This window comes from Zootermopsis nevadensis, unplaced genomic scaffold, assembly GCF_977971745.1.
Source record: "Zootermopsis nevadensis isolate Lab colony 2312 unplaced genomic scaffold, Znev_1.0 Znev_ptg000061l, whole genome shotgun sequence".
Lineage (NCBI taxonomy): Eukaryota > Metazoa > Arthropoda > Insecta > Blattodea > Termopsidae > Zootermopsis > Zootermopsis nevadensis.
In genome coordinates this window covers 21,468,527-21,484,632 of record NW_028259192.1, presented here as the reverse complement: position 1 = coordinate 21,484,632, position 16,106 = coordinate 21,468,527, and the positions used below count along the sequence as shown (strand labels likewise).

Here is a 16,106-nt window from a genome sequence, read left to right as displayed (position 1 = left end):
TGCGCAATGTTGGCAGCATTTGAGAAGGATGTAAATCTATGTTCGTATGTTGGTGTAACTGTGACCTAGAGCTTAGCCAATAAGAGCTGTCTTCTACGAAATCTGGGATAAAGCCTACGAATAATGTGTTGTTTAATAGTAATGTTTAACGAATATCTTGTCAACAATTCTTATATTGTAAGGACTTCCTATTACTAAATTCGACTAGTGTTAGGGCACATGAGTAATGAGATTCGAACGTTGAAGAATTTTCCCAAGACTTCATTGAGATTGAAAGTTCTACGCGAAATCGTCTCGTTCATACATCGTAGTGTGCGACTACTTACAGAAAAGCTGAAAGCATTCAATATGCTTAGCAAGGGCATAGGAAAGCAACTCGACATGATGTGGTTTACTGGCAAAGTAGATTTAGCCACTCAGAAAGGTGAACTTTTCTTCGACTTGATTGAAGAATGCAAACATGCAGCCCCAGGAGCCAGACTGTCATATCAGCTAAGGATTCAGTTAGAGCGATTCTGTAGAGAGGTTAGAAGGGAAATAGCTTGTCGTGTAAAGGATGGGTGTGCACCCTTGTTTATAGCTTGTAAACGAGGACATGTAGAAATCGTTGAATATCTTATCACTGTGTGCAATGTTGATTTGGAACAACGTGGACTGTATGAGGTACCAGATGACCACTCAGTGCATTGTGTAACACCATTATGGTGTGCTGCAGTGTCAGGAAAGCTTGCTGTTATTAAATGTTTAGTGGAGCATGGTGCAAATGTGAATTCAGTCTCAGACACTGGTTCAACACCTGTTCGTAGTGCCTGCTTCATGACCCACCTTGATATAGTGTCATATCTAGTTGAGAATGGTGCAGACATTCTCCGCCCTAATTATAATGGTGGTACATGCCTCATTAATTCTATTCAGAGTGTTCAACTGTGTTTATATCTACTCCAACATGGAGCATTAGTAAATGCAAGTGACATTCAAAACAAGACACCATTACATTATGCCATTCAGGAACATCGATTTGAGACGACAAAATTATTACTGGATAATGGAGCAGATCCACATGCAAGAAGCCGGTACAATGATGATGCTCTGCAGACGGCTTGTTTGAAAGGAGCTACGCATATTTTTGATTACCTCATTGGTCAGGTGACGTATAACCTAGAACGTGTGGCAGATGCCCATGAGCTTATGGGCTCGACCTTCTTAGATGAACATAATGATACTGCAGCTGCATTAAGACATTGGCGCATTGCCACACACGTACGTAACACCTTCGGGGCATCAGATAATGAACCCATACCAAAACGACCAGTGATGCCGCCCAGAGCAGCATTTTGCAATGCAGTGGAATTCAGAACAATGGAGGATCTGAGGAATGTTGCATTAGACTTGGATGTCATGAGGATTCAGAGTCTGTTGATATGTGAGCGAGTTCTGGGGCCTCATCATAAGGACACGGTGTTTCGATTAATGTACAGGGGAGCATCTTATGCAGATGCCCTTCAGTACCAGAGATGCATCAAGTTATGGCAACGTGCTCTTGAGATACGAGTCGAGAAAGATACGGTAATACTTTCAGTGTCAGGACGTTGCATGTGTTTGTTGAAATTACCCAGATACAATGATGAAAACTGAAAAATTGGGTTCAGGTCAGTCTGTTTTCAAACTGTTTTGAGAATTGAGAGACAGGAAGGGACTATGAAAAATTCGGGGCTTGAAGAAGTAAAATGTTTCAGTTTTCATCTCACACAGTTAAAAAGTAATTAATGTTTTTGTAAGTTCTGGCATTTTTTGATCTATCCTGTATATCAAACAATTTGATAATTGAAATACGGAATACTGGAAATCAAAATTTGTGCAAGCCAAACAGTTTGTTAGACGTGAACAAAATATGAGCCCTTCTAGTGTCTGTAGATACTAGTCGAGGGGTTATTTATTTACGGAGTAACATAATGTGTTTATTTTAAAACATAGTTATTAATTGCTCTCGTTTCTCTTTATAAGGAACAATCTAGAAGTATACCTGTCTTTGTATTGTGACATTTTTTCCATTCAGATTTTATACACTGATACTTGCTTCACCGCTCAAGCACTGGTACGCCTGTATGTTGATTTGAACGTGAAGAATTTGCTGGTGCCAGACAATGGGAGGGGGGAGGGAGAACCAAGATTTGAAGACGTTGCAGCCACACTGCAGCTGCTTGGCAGTGAACTGGCATCCGCACGACAGCTCCTGGAGGTTGGTATCACCTGGTCGGTTGACTCTGACATAAGTGAAGCATTTCTGCATGATTGTGCTTGATAGTGTAATGCCCTAAGTAAGAAATTCTTTTGTTATGAGCAAATATGTCCAGTGGAAGTTTAGAGACACTTGTATGAACAGGAGCTTTCACAGCGACTAAATATGATGAATTATTCTTGGGCTCCTAGTCATGTCAGGCAGTTGAAAGGTGAAAACACCAACGTTTCAAGATTTTTTTAAAATTTTCAGTATGAATCTTGCAGTATATCTGTGTATTTGAGAGAGTAAATTGTAATATAACGGAAGTGGCTTCTCATATTATTAGTAATGCTCAAAAAGAAACTTGTACCTTTAAAGTATCCTTCTTGTCTGTTCCTGTTCAGTTTTATCGAGGTAACATGTCACATTTAATTTAAGCTGTCAATTCCTTACAGTTTATTTCGTCTCTGATCTAGCGCAGTACAAAAAATTAATTTCCACTGGCAGAGGCATGGAATTTCCTCTCTGCTTTGAATCTCTTATTACATGTTTTTTTTTATTATACATTGAAACAACCTGGCAAGTAGCAAGCCCCTCATCACTTTTTTCAGGTACGGCCGGTGCAAAAACGGCAACAGGAAAGCTATGATCGGATACTAAAGTGCATTACGCACTTGATATATTTACTTGTGGAGACGGCACGCTCCGACGAGCAAAAGGAGCAGATGCAAGAAATGGTGACTGCACTCATCAGAAGTAATCCTCGATCTGCATACACTGGCGACACGTTACTCCATCTGTGCGTGTCGCGTCTTAATACCATCAAGAGCTCATATTACTTAGATGATAAACAGGTTTGTTAGAAATTTTTTTATTGTTTTAGTGGATCCCAGAACAGGTCTGGACATGGCGGTTATCTTCCCAGGAATTAAATTTAGGTCATTCAGCCGGTGGCAAGTTATTTCACTGTCGGGACTCGGAATATATGTACGTGCGGGAACAAAATATTTGTTGATGAATAATTTGTGTCACACAACAGACTGACTTTTATTTTGTGAACATTTGAGGGATTAGATAATTTCAGTGTGATTTTTATTTGAGTTCAGAACAAATATTTGACATTTGTATGACTAAAATTAGATTGCAAGGTTCATGTTTGTGTGTGGTACTTGCAGATCATCTTCCCAAACATGGATGTGATTAAATTACTTCTGGAATGTGGTGCCCCAGTGAATGCTCGCAATGAATCTCGCTCTACCCCTCTTCATGTCGCAGCAAACCCATACAATTTCTATAGCCCAGTAAGTTCTTTATGCATGTTACACACATGCACAGTTTTTTTGTTTTTTGTAGGGTTAAACTCTCTGTATCCTGACATCCTGACTGAACCTAACCTTGATATTCTGTCATTGTCATAGCGTTATGCACAAGAATAATTCTGAATATGTCTTCTTATAATCTTTGTCTGTGTCGTAGTTGGTACAGCTGCTGTTGGATCACGGCGCTCACCTGGATCAGCCGAACCGCGTCGGCGATTGTCCGGCGACGTTTGTGTCAGTTAATCCTCTCAATACTGTCCATCTGGTGAACTATGTCACACTGCGATGTCTGGCCGCAACTGCTGTCTGCAAGTACAAGATTCCTTATAAGGGGCAGATCCCTGTTACACTCGAGACGTTTGTTAGGTTCCACGAAGAATAAAGATCTGTAGTGAGTATTTGTTGTTATGTTTGCGCTGCTGCTAATTGCTCATTACATGGCAGTTGCAGGGAATGCTGTTATGTTTGGCCAGACCTATTTACATATGCAAAAGGGGGGGGGGGGAGAATCTGCAAACATTTTACAAATGTAGAGCTGTTTTTTGTTCTTTTTCTTCACAGTATTCTTCCCTCGTCTCTTTTTGTTGAATACAAAGTGTGGAAATTTTGTTTTGGTAATCTAGTGTAGGCTTTCTTGGACATTTTGTCGTTAACATTTTATTTTATCACAGAAACGTGACGAACGTAACGACAGGTATGAAACTGCTCTTTGATATTGGGAAGTTTACAGTAAACCGCTGTTTTGTTCCATGTGTATATTCTACATGTAAAAAATGTAAATATATAATATTTTATAGTTATTACGATTAATAGGATGTGTTGTATCTGTTTTTACTGAATCTCTCTTGAACTGCTTGATATTCTCTGTTGTTATCATTATCACATTTGTTATTTATTAGGTTCTGTTCTGTTTTTTTTTTCTTCTGTGTCTAACCGGAATTAAGACAAAGACACAGCAATAGGTTTTCTTTTATACTTTTTTCACGGTAAATGAAAATCCGACGAGCGTTCACTACACTCACTCACAGACCGACTGCCAGCGACTGAGTAAGGCTCCAATACACTTCGAACAGGCCTCGTATTGTAAATTAATTTATGAGAAGTGCGTTGTTTGAGTAACATGGACTTTAGTTTGTGTAGATAAATGGTTTGATTATGTGCTGTATCTTAAGTTGCCATTTTGTTTGAAGTGATGACAGTTCCAGCAAGCTAAAAGAAATATAAGTTTTCTTGATGGTCAGTATAGACTCTTCGCAAGAATAAAGAAATACTAAACTTCGTGTTATAATATTTGGTCATGATATGAATATAATAAGCCACATTGCAGTATTGAGATCAATTGAGAGACTGTGGTGTCTACGTTATACAAAAGACTGTGAATACATTTGAGTATGAATTCTCATGTTTTTTTTGTTTTAGTCATAGGTATTTAGTGATAGTGATATTATACAAAATGTATTTTATCTGATAGTAATGTTTTTTTATGGACATCTGACATTGAAAAGTGTTTCAATTGGAGGTGATGGTATTTTCATCTTTTTTTTTATTCTTAGCGAAACATCCAGTATTCGTTGAGTCATCAGCAATATACACGGTGCAGTATAGAGGCAATACAATCTACTTTTTGTATAGGATTTACATCCCTTAAAAAAGGAAAGTGGCACATTTCTAACCTCTGCCCTAGAATGTCGCTTCCTACGCTGTGAGAGACCACGATGGCAGTATCAAGTGGCACCGCAGTGAGGTTCTGCTGTGGCAAGATAATGTGACCTGGTTTTCTACTGGATGTGCTTACATCCAGCCACCATCAGATATCACAGTTCAGTGGTTAGCACTACTACTTCATATTCAGGAGGTTCCAGGTTCAGATCTTGGCCAGGAGACTGACTGAGTTGTGGTTTTCTTCGGTGTCTCCCGGCAAATACTTAAATTAGACCACAGTTACCTCCTTCCTTATCCTTTCCAATACATAATTCATTACTGATCCTATTATTTTTTGCTGTATAGTCTGGGCTAGTGACAGCATTATTAATCGGACCATACATAAACCGCCTTTCTCCAATTATGAGACTACTTGTAGCTATGCAAAGTATGTTTATATGTGTATGGTATGGGTACTTCAGGATTTATGTAATGGCTGTGTTCCAAAAAAAAGTTTCATTGGTGAAATCGTATGAATCAAACATAATTTCCAGAACTCCCACACATTTTTTATTTCAGAGACGCCCATCCAAGTTACATTGGTGCATTGAAATGAAATCACATTTCTTGAACTCACCTGTAACAAGGAGTATCTGTACAGTTAGAGCCATTAAGAAGTCCAGTAATGGAGGGTGCCGACGTTGATGTAATGCTTATCGCACCATAGCAAGAGATATTATTATTGGTTTCAGTGTCTCCAACATTAGTGGTAACATGAGTAAACAGTGATATGACCATTATGATTGTAGTGGATGAAATGTCATAACCACATTTAAGTTAGTTTGTATATATCATTTTGTGCTTTTAATTGTACTTATTGTGTTACTAGTTACAAATAATCGGTACAGACTAGTAAACTGTAAATCCAGTGATAAGTTGATAATGAAGATGGCAATTTTGTTTTATTGTATCATACTGTTCTGTGTATTTTGAGGAAGCAATGTAAATTTACCAAACTAGATGCGTATGATTTAGACTGTACATGGTTCTAACGTGTCTAGGTGTGTACATTTCTGTTCAGTGGTACAGTTGTGCCGTAGCACTGCGAAGAGACAGAAGAGGTGTTGAGGCAACACTCCCTGCATTTGAGATTTTGTCACTGGATGGAGGCAAGCAGCATTGTCTGTTGTGGACAGACCCTAAAGCTTGTCTGGGTATGGTGGTGGTGGTGACAGCCTAATGTCCTAGGGATTTTTATCTTGATTGTTGGTCAGCCTGTAGATTACTTTAACAGCTGTTAGTACAGTTTATGTATGGGCAAGCATTGGGCAATTAAAATTAGTGTTTTTAAATCATCAGCTTCAAGTTTTAAGCAAAATTAAAAGTTCCTCTGGTCAATCTATATTTTTATGGGTCTTTGAATATTCCTTCTTTTAAATTTTCTTTAAATTGATAACATATTTTATTAAAATTTCTAGATGACTAAAATACATAGTTTTTAGGTTAACAAGTGAAGGTTATCTGAAAGTAACAGGATCTCAGTAAGCTCAGATTTGTGGGATAAATGGAGACTTCAGATTGATGTTAAACTGTAACTTACTTTCCCAAAACACTTATCCCAGTGCTTTAAATATCAGCATTTTGTAAACTACAGAAATGTGAGGTTAGAATACATTGATCTGAACTGTTTCTAAAAAGCTTCACCACGTTTAACACTGTCACAGTAGATTTACTCTCAGGAAGGAAGGTATTTATTGAGGTCATTTTTATCTTTAGTGCCTTTTTGAGATCATTTGTTGTGTTTGACTCCCATAATGTTGCCCTTTGTGTCAGTTTTGGTGTTCTTTGCCCTTGTGTACTGGAATGAAAGTCTCACAGGATAAAACCCAGCATCTTTCAAATCCTATTGTTTGTGCATGCATGTATGGAGGACAGTCAAACTTTGCACTGAGGAATATCTACCACACAGTTTTGAAGGCCCAGTGTTCATAGCCCATTTTGTTCAGTGACATTTTGTCTCCAGGCAATAAATTAAATAATTAATGATGTCAAGAGAGTAAGTAATAGCATAAGAATCTTATAGGAGTTCTTCAGGCTCATCAACTGAAGAGACATAATGCGAAGCCAAATGATTATTTAGTATACAGTAAGAAAATGCTGCAAAGACCAGCATCTTCAGATTCTTATTTAAGAATTGCAACTGTGATCTTGTCATTGTGAATGTGGTCAGTGAGTAAGGTCTCGGTAAGCTTACCTCTGTGTCAGCATCATGCTATAACCACAATAAAACCAGTGGTAAGTAGCTAATCTTGTTTCCATTCACTGGTGGTGCTGTTTTGTTAGCTTTCTTGTTTCTGAGAATTGGGTTGAGCTTTAGGGTGAGACTGGGATATTCATACTTTCTACCATTGTTACTCTGCATTAAAACATGTAAAGTATTTGCAAATAGTGATACCATCTTATTTTAAGAAAATGTAAAAGAAGCTACACAGGATAGACCATTATGAGTTCATGTAGCTCTCATATAGTTAGAAACTTATCAGTATTATAGCATAACAACAGCTTTATTTATTTGAGCAGTTTTAACCAAAATTGATATGTGGGGAAAATGACCACTTTTTATTGGCAACACTGAAATAAGAGTGAGTAATGAGTGGTTATGGCCCATGTTTTGAAGAAGGTTCAAAATGAGAGAAAACAGTAGTTTATAGTCAAATTAATACTCACGTAAAAACTGTATGCTGCTTCAGTTTCATAAAATGTATATCTACACAGAGAAATATTAAAATTCTTTCCAGACAGGCCAGGTATATGTGTGTGTGAGAAGACATTTATTCTTTGTGTAAACATTTGCATCATATAACTATTAGCTACTATTCTTCCAAGTGGTGTTTTTTTAATCTTTCTTTCTGCCTTAGTTTCTCAATTATATGTAATAATACGCCATCACACAGGATACATTGTATAAGTTAAGTGTATTTCTTCTGTATTGTGTATTAGGTTATCTTACATAATGTGTGTAAAAACTGGTGCTTCATTATAGGGAGAGGTAGCAATGTATTTACTAAAATACATTTTATTTCAGTAACTTCAATCTTATATCCATCTTGTTCCTTCAAGACATATATAACATTATGTTTTGTATAATAAAAATAAGCTACACTTAGAGAGTGGCCAAATGATGGATCAGAGATGAAGCCTGAATAAATTTGGATTGAAGGTCATCTTGATCAGGCCTGTTTAATGCCTCACAGGCTGTGATGAATATGGATGATTGATGGAATAATGGTTGGCAGGGTTAAAACAATGATGACTTTTGCCTCTGCACCATCTTGCATGCAGATTGTGGTCTGACGGTGCTGTCGTTTCTGGCACACTTTATTGGTGGCCCTGTAAGAAATCTATGCAAGTTAGAAGTAAAGAAGCAGATGAGGGTTACTGTCCTTTATAACTTGATAATTTACCACCCACTTGTAATCCATTATTGCTATAGTTTGTCCTTGGAGATTTAATAAATTCTGAATGTCTGTATCACCATTAAACTATTTGTATTTTTATGCAGTTGATGATTAAAGGATTGTGGCAGTGGCTGATTCATTATACTGCATTTATGTTGGACAGAGATTAACTGTTTCTGCACTTTGTGCAATGAACGTTTAAAACACAGATAGACAGAACAAGATATTTATTGTATCAAAAACAAGTGCTGCAATGCTGCAAACATTGTAGCAGTACACATGAGTATCACAGTTGACGCAGACATTTGAATGACTGAGAGAGATGCGCTAGTGTAACTGTCCACGATGTGAATCTTCCAGCCCATATTGGTATGCGTGAAACTGTTATAATAGACGACATCCGGCCATGTCGTGTTGGGTGTCACCTCCAAGATGGCTGGCTCTCCTGGGGAAAGAAAAAAGATCAGCAACTTCCAATTATCCATACTGTTTCATCAGCACTGAATCAGTTACAGAGGATATTAGGTGTCAAGAAGATTATTTGTTGTGAAGTTTAAGGAAGTTCTTATGGCATATTTCAAGGTAATGTCTGATAGGACTAAGGAGAAATGCGAAGGACGTGGCCTCCCCCCTTTCGCAATATCTCTTAAAGCAAATGATGGAAGTAACTTGAAACTGTACCTTCATCACACGAGAACACCAGGGAGCGATTGAACTTCTTGAATGTTGGAAAATCATTATCCAGTCTTCTGTCTCTTCCATTGTGCTGTGCAATGCACAGAGGTCCCACTGAAAAAGGGACAAACATCTACATGTCATGTTCTTAAATGTATGTTAGCATGTTTCACAGCCGTAAAAGTCCAATAAAGTAATTTTTGGTATATTTTATCATATTTCGTACCAATGATGGCTGTTTTCTGATGGTCAGTTCAGCTCATGGTGGCATAGCTGTTTTTTTTCTGATCATTTGCCTTCTAATTGCACAAAACTTACAATAATCATAATACAAGCTCTGGGGAACCAAAGGATATAATGTATTTATTGTATTGTATGTATTTTTGATAGAAAAATTTGTTTTTCCAATTAAAAGGTACTTTAGTCAGCCTCTTGAACATAAATCTACTTGGTCCATAGTTTTCATATTGTCATTTAACCCATTCACACACAAAATTCTCTTCATAATTACGATATATTTATTGTTTTTCAGTTGCTTACCCGCAGTGGGACGTGGCTGTCCCCTTCTTGTGAACTCTACACCTGCCAGGACTCTTACTTTTTTCTGGGCCTCTTCGCTGAGCCTGTCGAACCCTCCATGAGGCTCATCAGTAATTATGAAGGGGTGATAGGTCTCAGCACTATGGGGGTTATTGCCCCCATACACTTTGAAGGCATATGTCAACCCTCTACGTAGCCACAGCTCAGGGATCAGGTAACCATTGATGTACCAGGCCAGCACAGCGGAGGTCATTCCTATGAATTATACGTGTTAGTTCCTGTGTGTCTTGAATATGCTTCATGTAATATGTTCTGAAGGGACTTGTTTATGCTACTGAACAGGAAAGATAAAGAATTTATAACATTTGGAATTACTTTAAATGATAATTTTCTCCAGTCACATCTCTTTCGTGAACTTCAGAATGTGAAAGAAGTAATTATTTCAGCAGTTAACTAAGCTTGTATCTTCAGTATGTTTGGTTTTTATTAATCCCTCTAGGCCAGCGTTTCTCAACCTATGGTACGCGAATTAAGTAAAAAAATCAAAAGATAGTATTAACATAAATAAATTGTCCCTGAACGCATTTGTTTAGTGGTACATTTAATGTGTTAAATTAGATTTGGTGGAACGTCAGCAAAAAAAAGGGGTGAGAACCCCTGCTCTAGGTTAATAAATATCACATTATTTTATGATATTTTTACGTAAATTAACCTCTGTACTTGTTACGTCAGAGGAACATACCAGTAATGCCTTGGTATCCTCTTTTCCCTCCAGATGGCCCTAAAGTGGCTGTGAATGTTCGGATTTTTCGGTCAAAAATTTGACTCTTGCCCCAGGGTTCCCTAAAACAAATTAAGGATCAGATGAATGTAGTATTTCAGTACAGTATCAGCAGCACCTCAGTTTAGGTCAAGTCAGAAGATGTACAAATATGACAATATATATATATATATATAAAGAAATCATTACTCTCTAATACCTGTAACTCTCCTGGGTATGGGTGAAAGCAAAGCAATTGCTTTCTTTCTCCTTCCTATTCAGTTCAAGTTTCACGTTTCCTTTTGGGTAAATGTCGTGGAACATGGGTTCTTTATTGTGGTTCAACCGTCCGATGGCCCACACCACATAAGATGGCATTTCTGTAGGATATTCCTTATCTCCAGGATCAGCTATAGACATACAAGTACTTGGTTGTAACACCAATGGGGTTCTGATAAATTATAATCAACGGAGAAGTGTAAATTCACAATATGTCAAGTCTTGATCTATTTACATTTTATTGGGTATAAAATTTTCAATATGTCTGAGTTTGACTTGTATTGACATATTTTCATGGGCACTGATCATAATTTAAAACTTGTGGAATGTGTATTCCAGTGGAATACATATATTTTCCAAAATCATTACTTGCTAGTATCTCATTGATCTTGATGTTTATTTACTGCAGAGCTAATTGTCCAGAGGTACATTAATTTCATGTTATATTGATTTTTGTTCTTCACTTTTACAAATGGATTACGCTACTTCAATCTGATTCCAGATGGTCGGACACTTAATACCAAGTATTCTTTATCCTTACATGATATGAGTGTGCGTCGATATGTGATGATGTTAATGCCATTTTCTCGCACGGCGGAGTGCAGCTGGTTGTTATCGATACCTCCAACCAACTCGTCCTTACAGACACCTTTGTACTGACCCAACACTTTGACACACTGCAGGAAATAAACAGAACAGAATACCGCTAGTCATAATAAATTGATTTGAACGCCTCTCACACAGAAAATCTATATACTAATTTATATGTTACGGTCAAATTTTAGATGAAATTAATTTCACTTTTTGTTACACGTATCGTAGTGGGTAGAAACTTCAAATTAGGTAGCACAGGAATATTTATAAAATAGGGTATAAGAATTTGTGGGCTTCTTTCTTATTTAATTAATTTTATACTTTGTATTTAATTATCTCTTAATTTTCCTAAGAATTTAAATCCAGACACATTTACAAATAACTCGTTACTTAAAAATACTGTGTGTTGCACATTTTGATTAATTCTTCCTGGCTTATTTTTTTATTGTTAAAGTATTTCTATATTATTATTTATAACATTTGTTTTCTTATATTAAATGAACTTCATTCCTTAATATTAAGTTTGCTTCGTAGTAACTTACAGGAGCTTTCGCTGTAATGTTGTAGTCAGTAGCGTGACCGAAGATACCATCTACGTATGCAACTGCAACGTCAGAACCAATCATTTCGCTCCTGTTCTCGGCAGCGCTCAACCCGAAGGCCATGTACCCATCTTCATCTGCAGTGAAAGCGCAGAAAGAACGGTAATGTATTCTGTTGTGCTAAGATTTACTTCTCTCACACACCATCTTTAGGTGCGTTCACGTCCCTGAGGAGTGTCTATTAAAGTCGCTGCTACTATGTTTATGCATGAAAGAACTTGAGAACATCTGAATCAATTTTTGTAAAATTTTATATTGAGGAATTAATAAAGTTTGTTAGGACATTCCAATTTTGGTTTAAACTCGACAATATTAACAGGTACTTTGCATAAAGACGTTGTTGTTTTTATAGTAATCGTTTCAGTGAGGTGAGACTGTATCTTAATGGAACTGGAGCCCTTTGTCCATTCCCCAGATGATTCATGAATGAATATGGAGCATCAGCGGAATGATACTGGCAGAAGAAAACTGAAAGACTCGGAGGAAAACGAGCTGTGGCACTGCCTCGTGTAAAGATACATGTTTTCTGCATGCGAAGACGACTGGGTGGAGAATCTCGAGGCCACCTTGGTTATAAAGGTCAGAGGTCAAATTCTATGAAGATGGAGCAGAATTGTTAAACTTTGCATGCGTTTCTTGAGTCATTTCATAATATCTTAAGATAATGCTTGTGGTACTCGCCGACTTGGCCGGAAAGTTGAATGGTGATCTGAGGACCAAATATCTCCCAACTCACTTGAAGGTCTTTGTGTAGCTGGAAGCAGTTCGGTAGAGTGCTTGTGTGCGGCTGTAATAGAAATATTAGGACCTTCACACCCAAGTCACTTTTGTTTCTTCCAAATCTCTTATTGATTTTTCTCAGTTTAATTTTTTTTTTTTATTCAAGCTCATTGTATTGTTATTATACGAACCACAACTTTGATAAGCGATGGTGGCACATTCAAACTGTCTGGGATGATAAAAGATCCGTAATTCTCTTTGCTCTCTACATCAAATATGCTGAACCAGTCAATTTCAAAGATGGTCCATTCTCCTGGAAGCTGCAGTATGATGTCTTCCTTATTGTACGTTCGCAGAGGATCCAGGCTGAGGGCACAGAGAAACATTTGATCATGTGATGCGATGTTTCGTTCGTGTAATACCTGCAGGTGTCGAACAAGAGCTTTTTTAAACTTGTGTCTTGTAAGATTTGTAGTTTTCATGACAGTGAAAATTTGAATTGTTTTTCTTCTGATTTACGATGCTACCAGTATTTTAGTAAAAATCCGTTGTCTCCGCCTTCTGCCTCCGAAATACAAGTCAAGTGCGTTTCTGGTGAGTGAAAATCCGTGTTTTTTCACCACTTTTTAAGTTCTTTTAGAGAAAATTTATATTCCTTAATGGGAACTACACTAAAACAAAACACTTACTATCCATATTCATCTGGGACTTTGATGCCTTTAGACGATGGCTGGGGTCCCAGTCCGACCCAGAAGTACGTGTCTGCAGAAGAAAAAGATGTACAGGTATTTCACATTATTTTGAAATATGGTCTCTTAATTTTAGGAAGAGAATAAGTTTGTACCCGAAACCTCCCAAACATAAAGCAGGAGTGCCAACCACTCAACTTGTTTGGATGTCTAAATGAAGAATGGACAGATCATATAGCATATGTGGGAATTTCTTTATCATCTGAATAACTCTCGATATCTGAAGGAAGATCTCGTTCCTAGGAGTTAATCTGTCGGTATTGGTAAGTCCACAGACCTAATAAATAAACGGTAGATTTGCCTTACCTTTCCCTTCGCCATTATACGTGAACTGTGATATCTTTATTGTCTTTGCATCAATTATCTCAATGTTTTCAGAGTCCACATTGTGAGAACGACCGGTAAGCCGTGAGATCTGCTGAGCTGTGGGTGGCTCAAACTCTTCTGGTATGTAGACATCTCCAAATGTGTTCTGACTGGCGAGGTCATACACAGCTAGCCACTTGATCTCTGTGATCTTCTTCTTATCAGGCAATGTGAGAGTGAAGTCTTTGTTAAAGTAACGGTCCAATACATTTGTCCTGTGACACAGAAACCATTTTCTTAAAGAAATGTAAGTAATGTAATTAAGTACCTTGCCATAGAAGAGTGGACATGTAGCTCCATGCATTCATAACCTTGGCACTACATGGAGATGAGGTTTATGCCACTTACTTGCCATATTCATCAGGAACTATGAAGCCTTGCGGTCCAGGACGGTTGGCAGCACCAGACCAGAAGAATGTATCAGCTCCATTCCCATCGTAATTGAAACTGGTGAGCAGGAATGTGTACTCATCTACAGCATAGATATCGCCTGACACCTGGTGGTGATAGGAATTAATCTTGCCAAGATATTTCCCCTTGTACGCTTCCTTTTCCTCACACTCGGCATGGCTCACTGCTGAGACGAAACAACAGCTTTACACAGGGTGTGAGTCACTGTGTCTTGTTATTGGGCCAAACAAAAGAGTTGACTTCTGTCTCTTTAGTTCTATGTTTTAGGCCACACGATGAATCATACAATTTATGAAATTAAATATTGTAAAATTAAAATCGTTCCTGTGCTTAAAAATTTGAGGAATTTAAATAATATTTAAAAATTCAGTTTTTACTTCAAAGAAATATAATGTGTCTTCCATTAGAAAGAGTAATTGGTTAACACGGTTTAGGTAAATACTTTCTGTATATTTGGACAATCATGAATCTCATAAATACACTGTGGGTGCAATGCAGTTATTTAAAGTAAAATGAGGTGGTACATGTAGTTACCATTGTACTTCAATTTTTTTTCTAAAGAACGATAAGACGTTTCTTCAGATCATATGTTCACACTCCGATCACAGATTCCAGTTTGCCCCAAAACTTATGGAAGTGGTTTCTTTAGTTTACTACCGTATTAGTTACTTTATTATCATATATTTGATGCTGAATTGTTGGGTCCACTGCCTCACTTAATCTGTTTGCAATTTCAGCTTGACGCCATAACGTCACAAAAGAAAATATATATATATGACGTCATTTTAGCATTTACAGTCATTGTATGTCATCACATTCGTCATAGTTGAAACCGTTAGTCTGTAAAGAGGTATGTAGATCGAGTTCAACAAACGAACATCAAGCATGCGTTCTTAAATTTAAAACTACTTCGTGTTCTGTTTGAGCGTTCAAGTCTCTGAACCAGCAGTCAGAATTAGTATCTCTAACATAAGAATATTTCACTTTCATTCTTGTTTATAGCATCTGTAACTAATCTTATATTTACTTTCCAGACATATTGTATATAAAAAACAACTTCCAACATTGGATGTTTCGGAATAAGGAACAGTTTTCCAAAATATCTTGATGTATTGTTGAACATTCGTATAATTGAACAGGAATTTCTTCACACGCTTGGCATATCCTAAAGTTTTTGTTGACACCACGACAAAACTAGAACAGGAGCAAACTTATCCGGTGTTTCTGAGGACACATTCACACAACTTACCGAATCCACGCCATGCAGTGAAAATCCTTACCTAATATCAATACAGTCAACACATTGAATAATGTCCGATTTCGAAATATCATGTTTGATAGGAATAATTGAAAAAATGCATTTCTTCTTGTCTTCTTGATGTTCCAGCTGTTCACCTGGGCACAGAATCTCGGACTGGTACCGTTGTGCTTTACGATACTGAAAGACGTGGAGCGAGACGTATCAAGATTATACTGACGAAACTCGTTCCGCTTAAAACTGCAAGAATGTGCTCGATTAACTAAACGGAGACAGTCTATAATTTTTTCAATATTCGGAAGCGCTCTAGAACCTAAGAGATATACTGTAGTAATGGACCGAAGAATGTTATATGATTAAGGGATTCTTAATAAGTATTTCATACTAATAATATTCGGCAGTTTGACAGGCATAACACTTTATTAAAAATCATAGCTTCATTTTTTCGTAAGATTTTAGATTATCTCGGCGGCGAGTACGAAGATAGCTGCCTTCGAGGTTATTGTGCCGTGT

General features: G+C 37.4%; 2 protein-coding genes across 6 annotated transcripts; one reads left to right on the top strand and one right to left on the bottom strand.

Moving 5' to 3' along the window:
• The first annotated feature begins 57 nt into the window (after nucleotides 1-57).
• On the top strand, nucleotides 58-10,818 carry m-cup (ankyrin repeat protein mann-cup). 4 transcript variants are annotated; one of them, XR_015532513.1, is made up of 7 exons: nucleotides 58-1,566; nucleotides 2,057-2,239; nucleotides 2,833-3,075; nucleotides 3,397-3,522; nucleotides 3,698-3,931; nucleotides 5,225-7,237; nucleotides 8,744-8,778. XR_015532513.1 is itself a non-coding variant. In XM_087340153.1 (6 exons), the coding sequence occupies exons 1-5, from the start codon at nucleotides 220-222 to the stop codon at nucleotides 3,920-3,922; spliced, it is 2,124 nt and encodes a 707-aa protein (XP_087196279.1). In that variant the 5' UTR covers nucleotides 58-219; the 3' UTR covers nucleotides 3,923-3,931; nucleotides 9,847-10,818. The 4 variants fall into 4 exon arrangements, 1 of the variants encoding a protein (XP_087196279.1); XR_015532512.1 differs by having other exon boundaries at nucleotides 5,094-7,237; XR_015532511.1 differs by having other exon boundaries at nucleotides 3,698-7,237.
• Nucleotides 8,850-15,751, bottom strand: knk (cytochrome and DOMON domain-containing protein knickkopf). 2 transcript variants are annotated; one of them, XM_022064844.2, is made up of 13 exons: nucleotides 15,616-15,751; nucleotides 14,273-14,501; nucleotides 13,865-14,139; nucleotides 13,499-13,571; nucleotides 13,001-13,175; nucleotides 12,771-12,876; nucleotides 12,030-12,166; nucleotides 11,435-11,570; nucleotides 10,835-11,024; nucleotides 10,597-10,697; nucleotides 9,855-10,109; nucleotides 9,321-9,428; nucleotides 8,850-9,084 (listed from the first exon to the last, which is right to left on the bottom strand). In XM_022064844.2, the coding sequence occupies exons 1-13, from the start codon at nucleotides 15,665-15,667 to the stop codon at nucleotides 8,867-8,869; spliced, it is 2,055 nt and encodes a 684-aa protein (XP_021920536.2). In that variant the 5' UTR covers nucleotides 15,668-15,751; the 3' UTR covers nucleotides 8,850-8,866. The 2 variants fall into 2 exon arrangements, with proteins under 2 accessions (XP_021920536.2, XP_087196281.1); XM_087340155.1 differs by having other exon boundaries at nucleotides 14,273-14,498; nucleotides 15,616-15,748.
• Nucleotides 15,752-16,106: the final 355 nt, after the last annotated feature.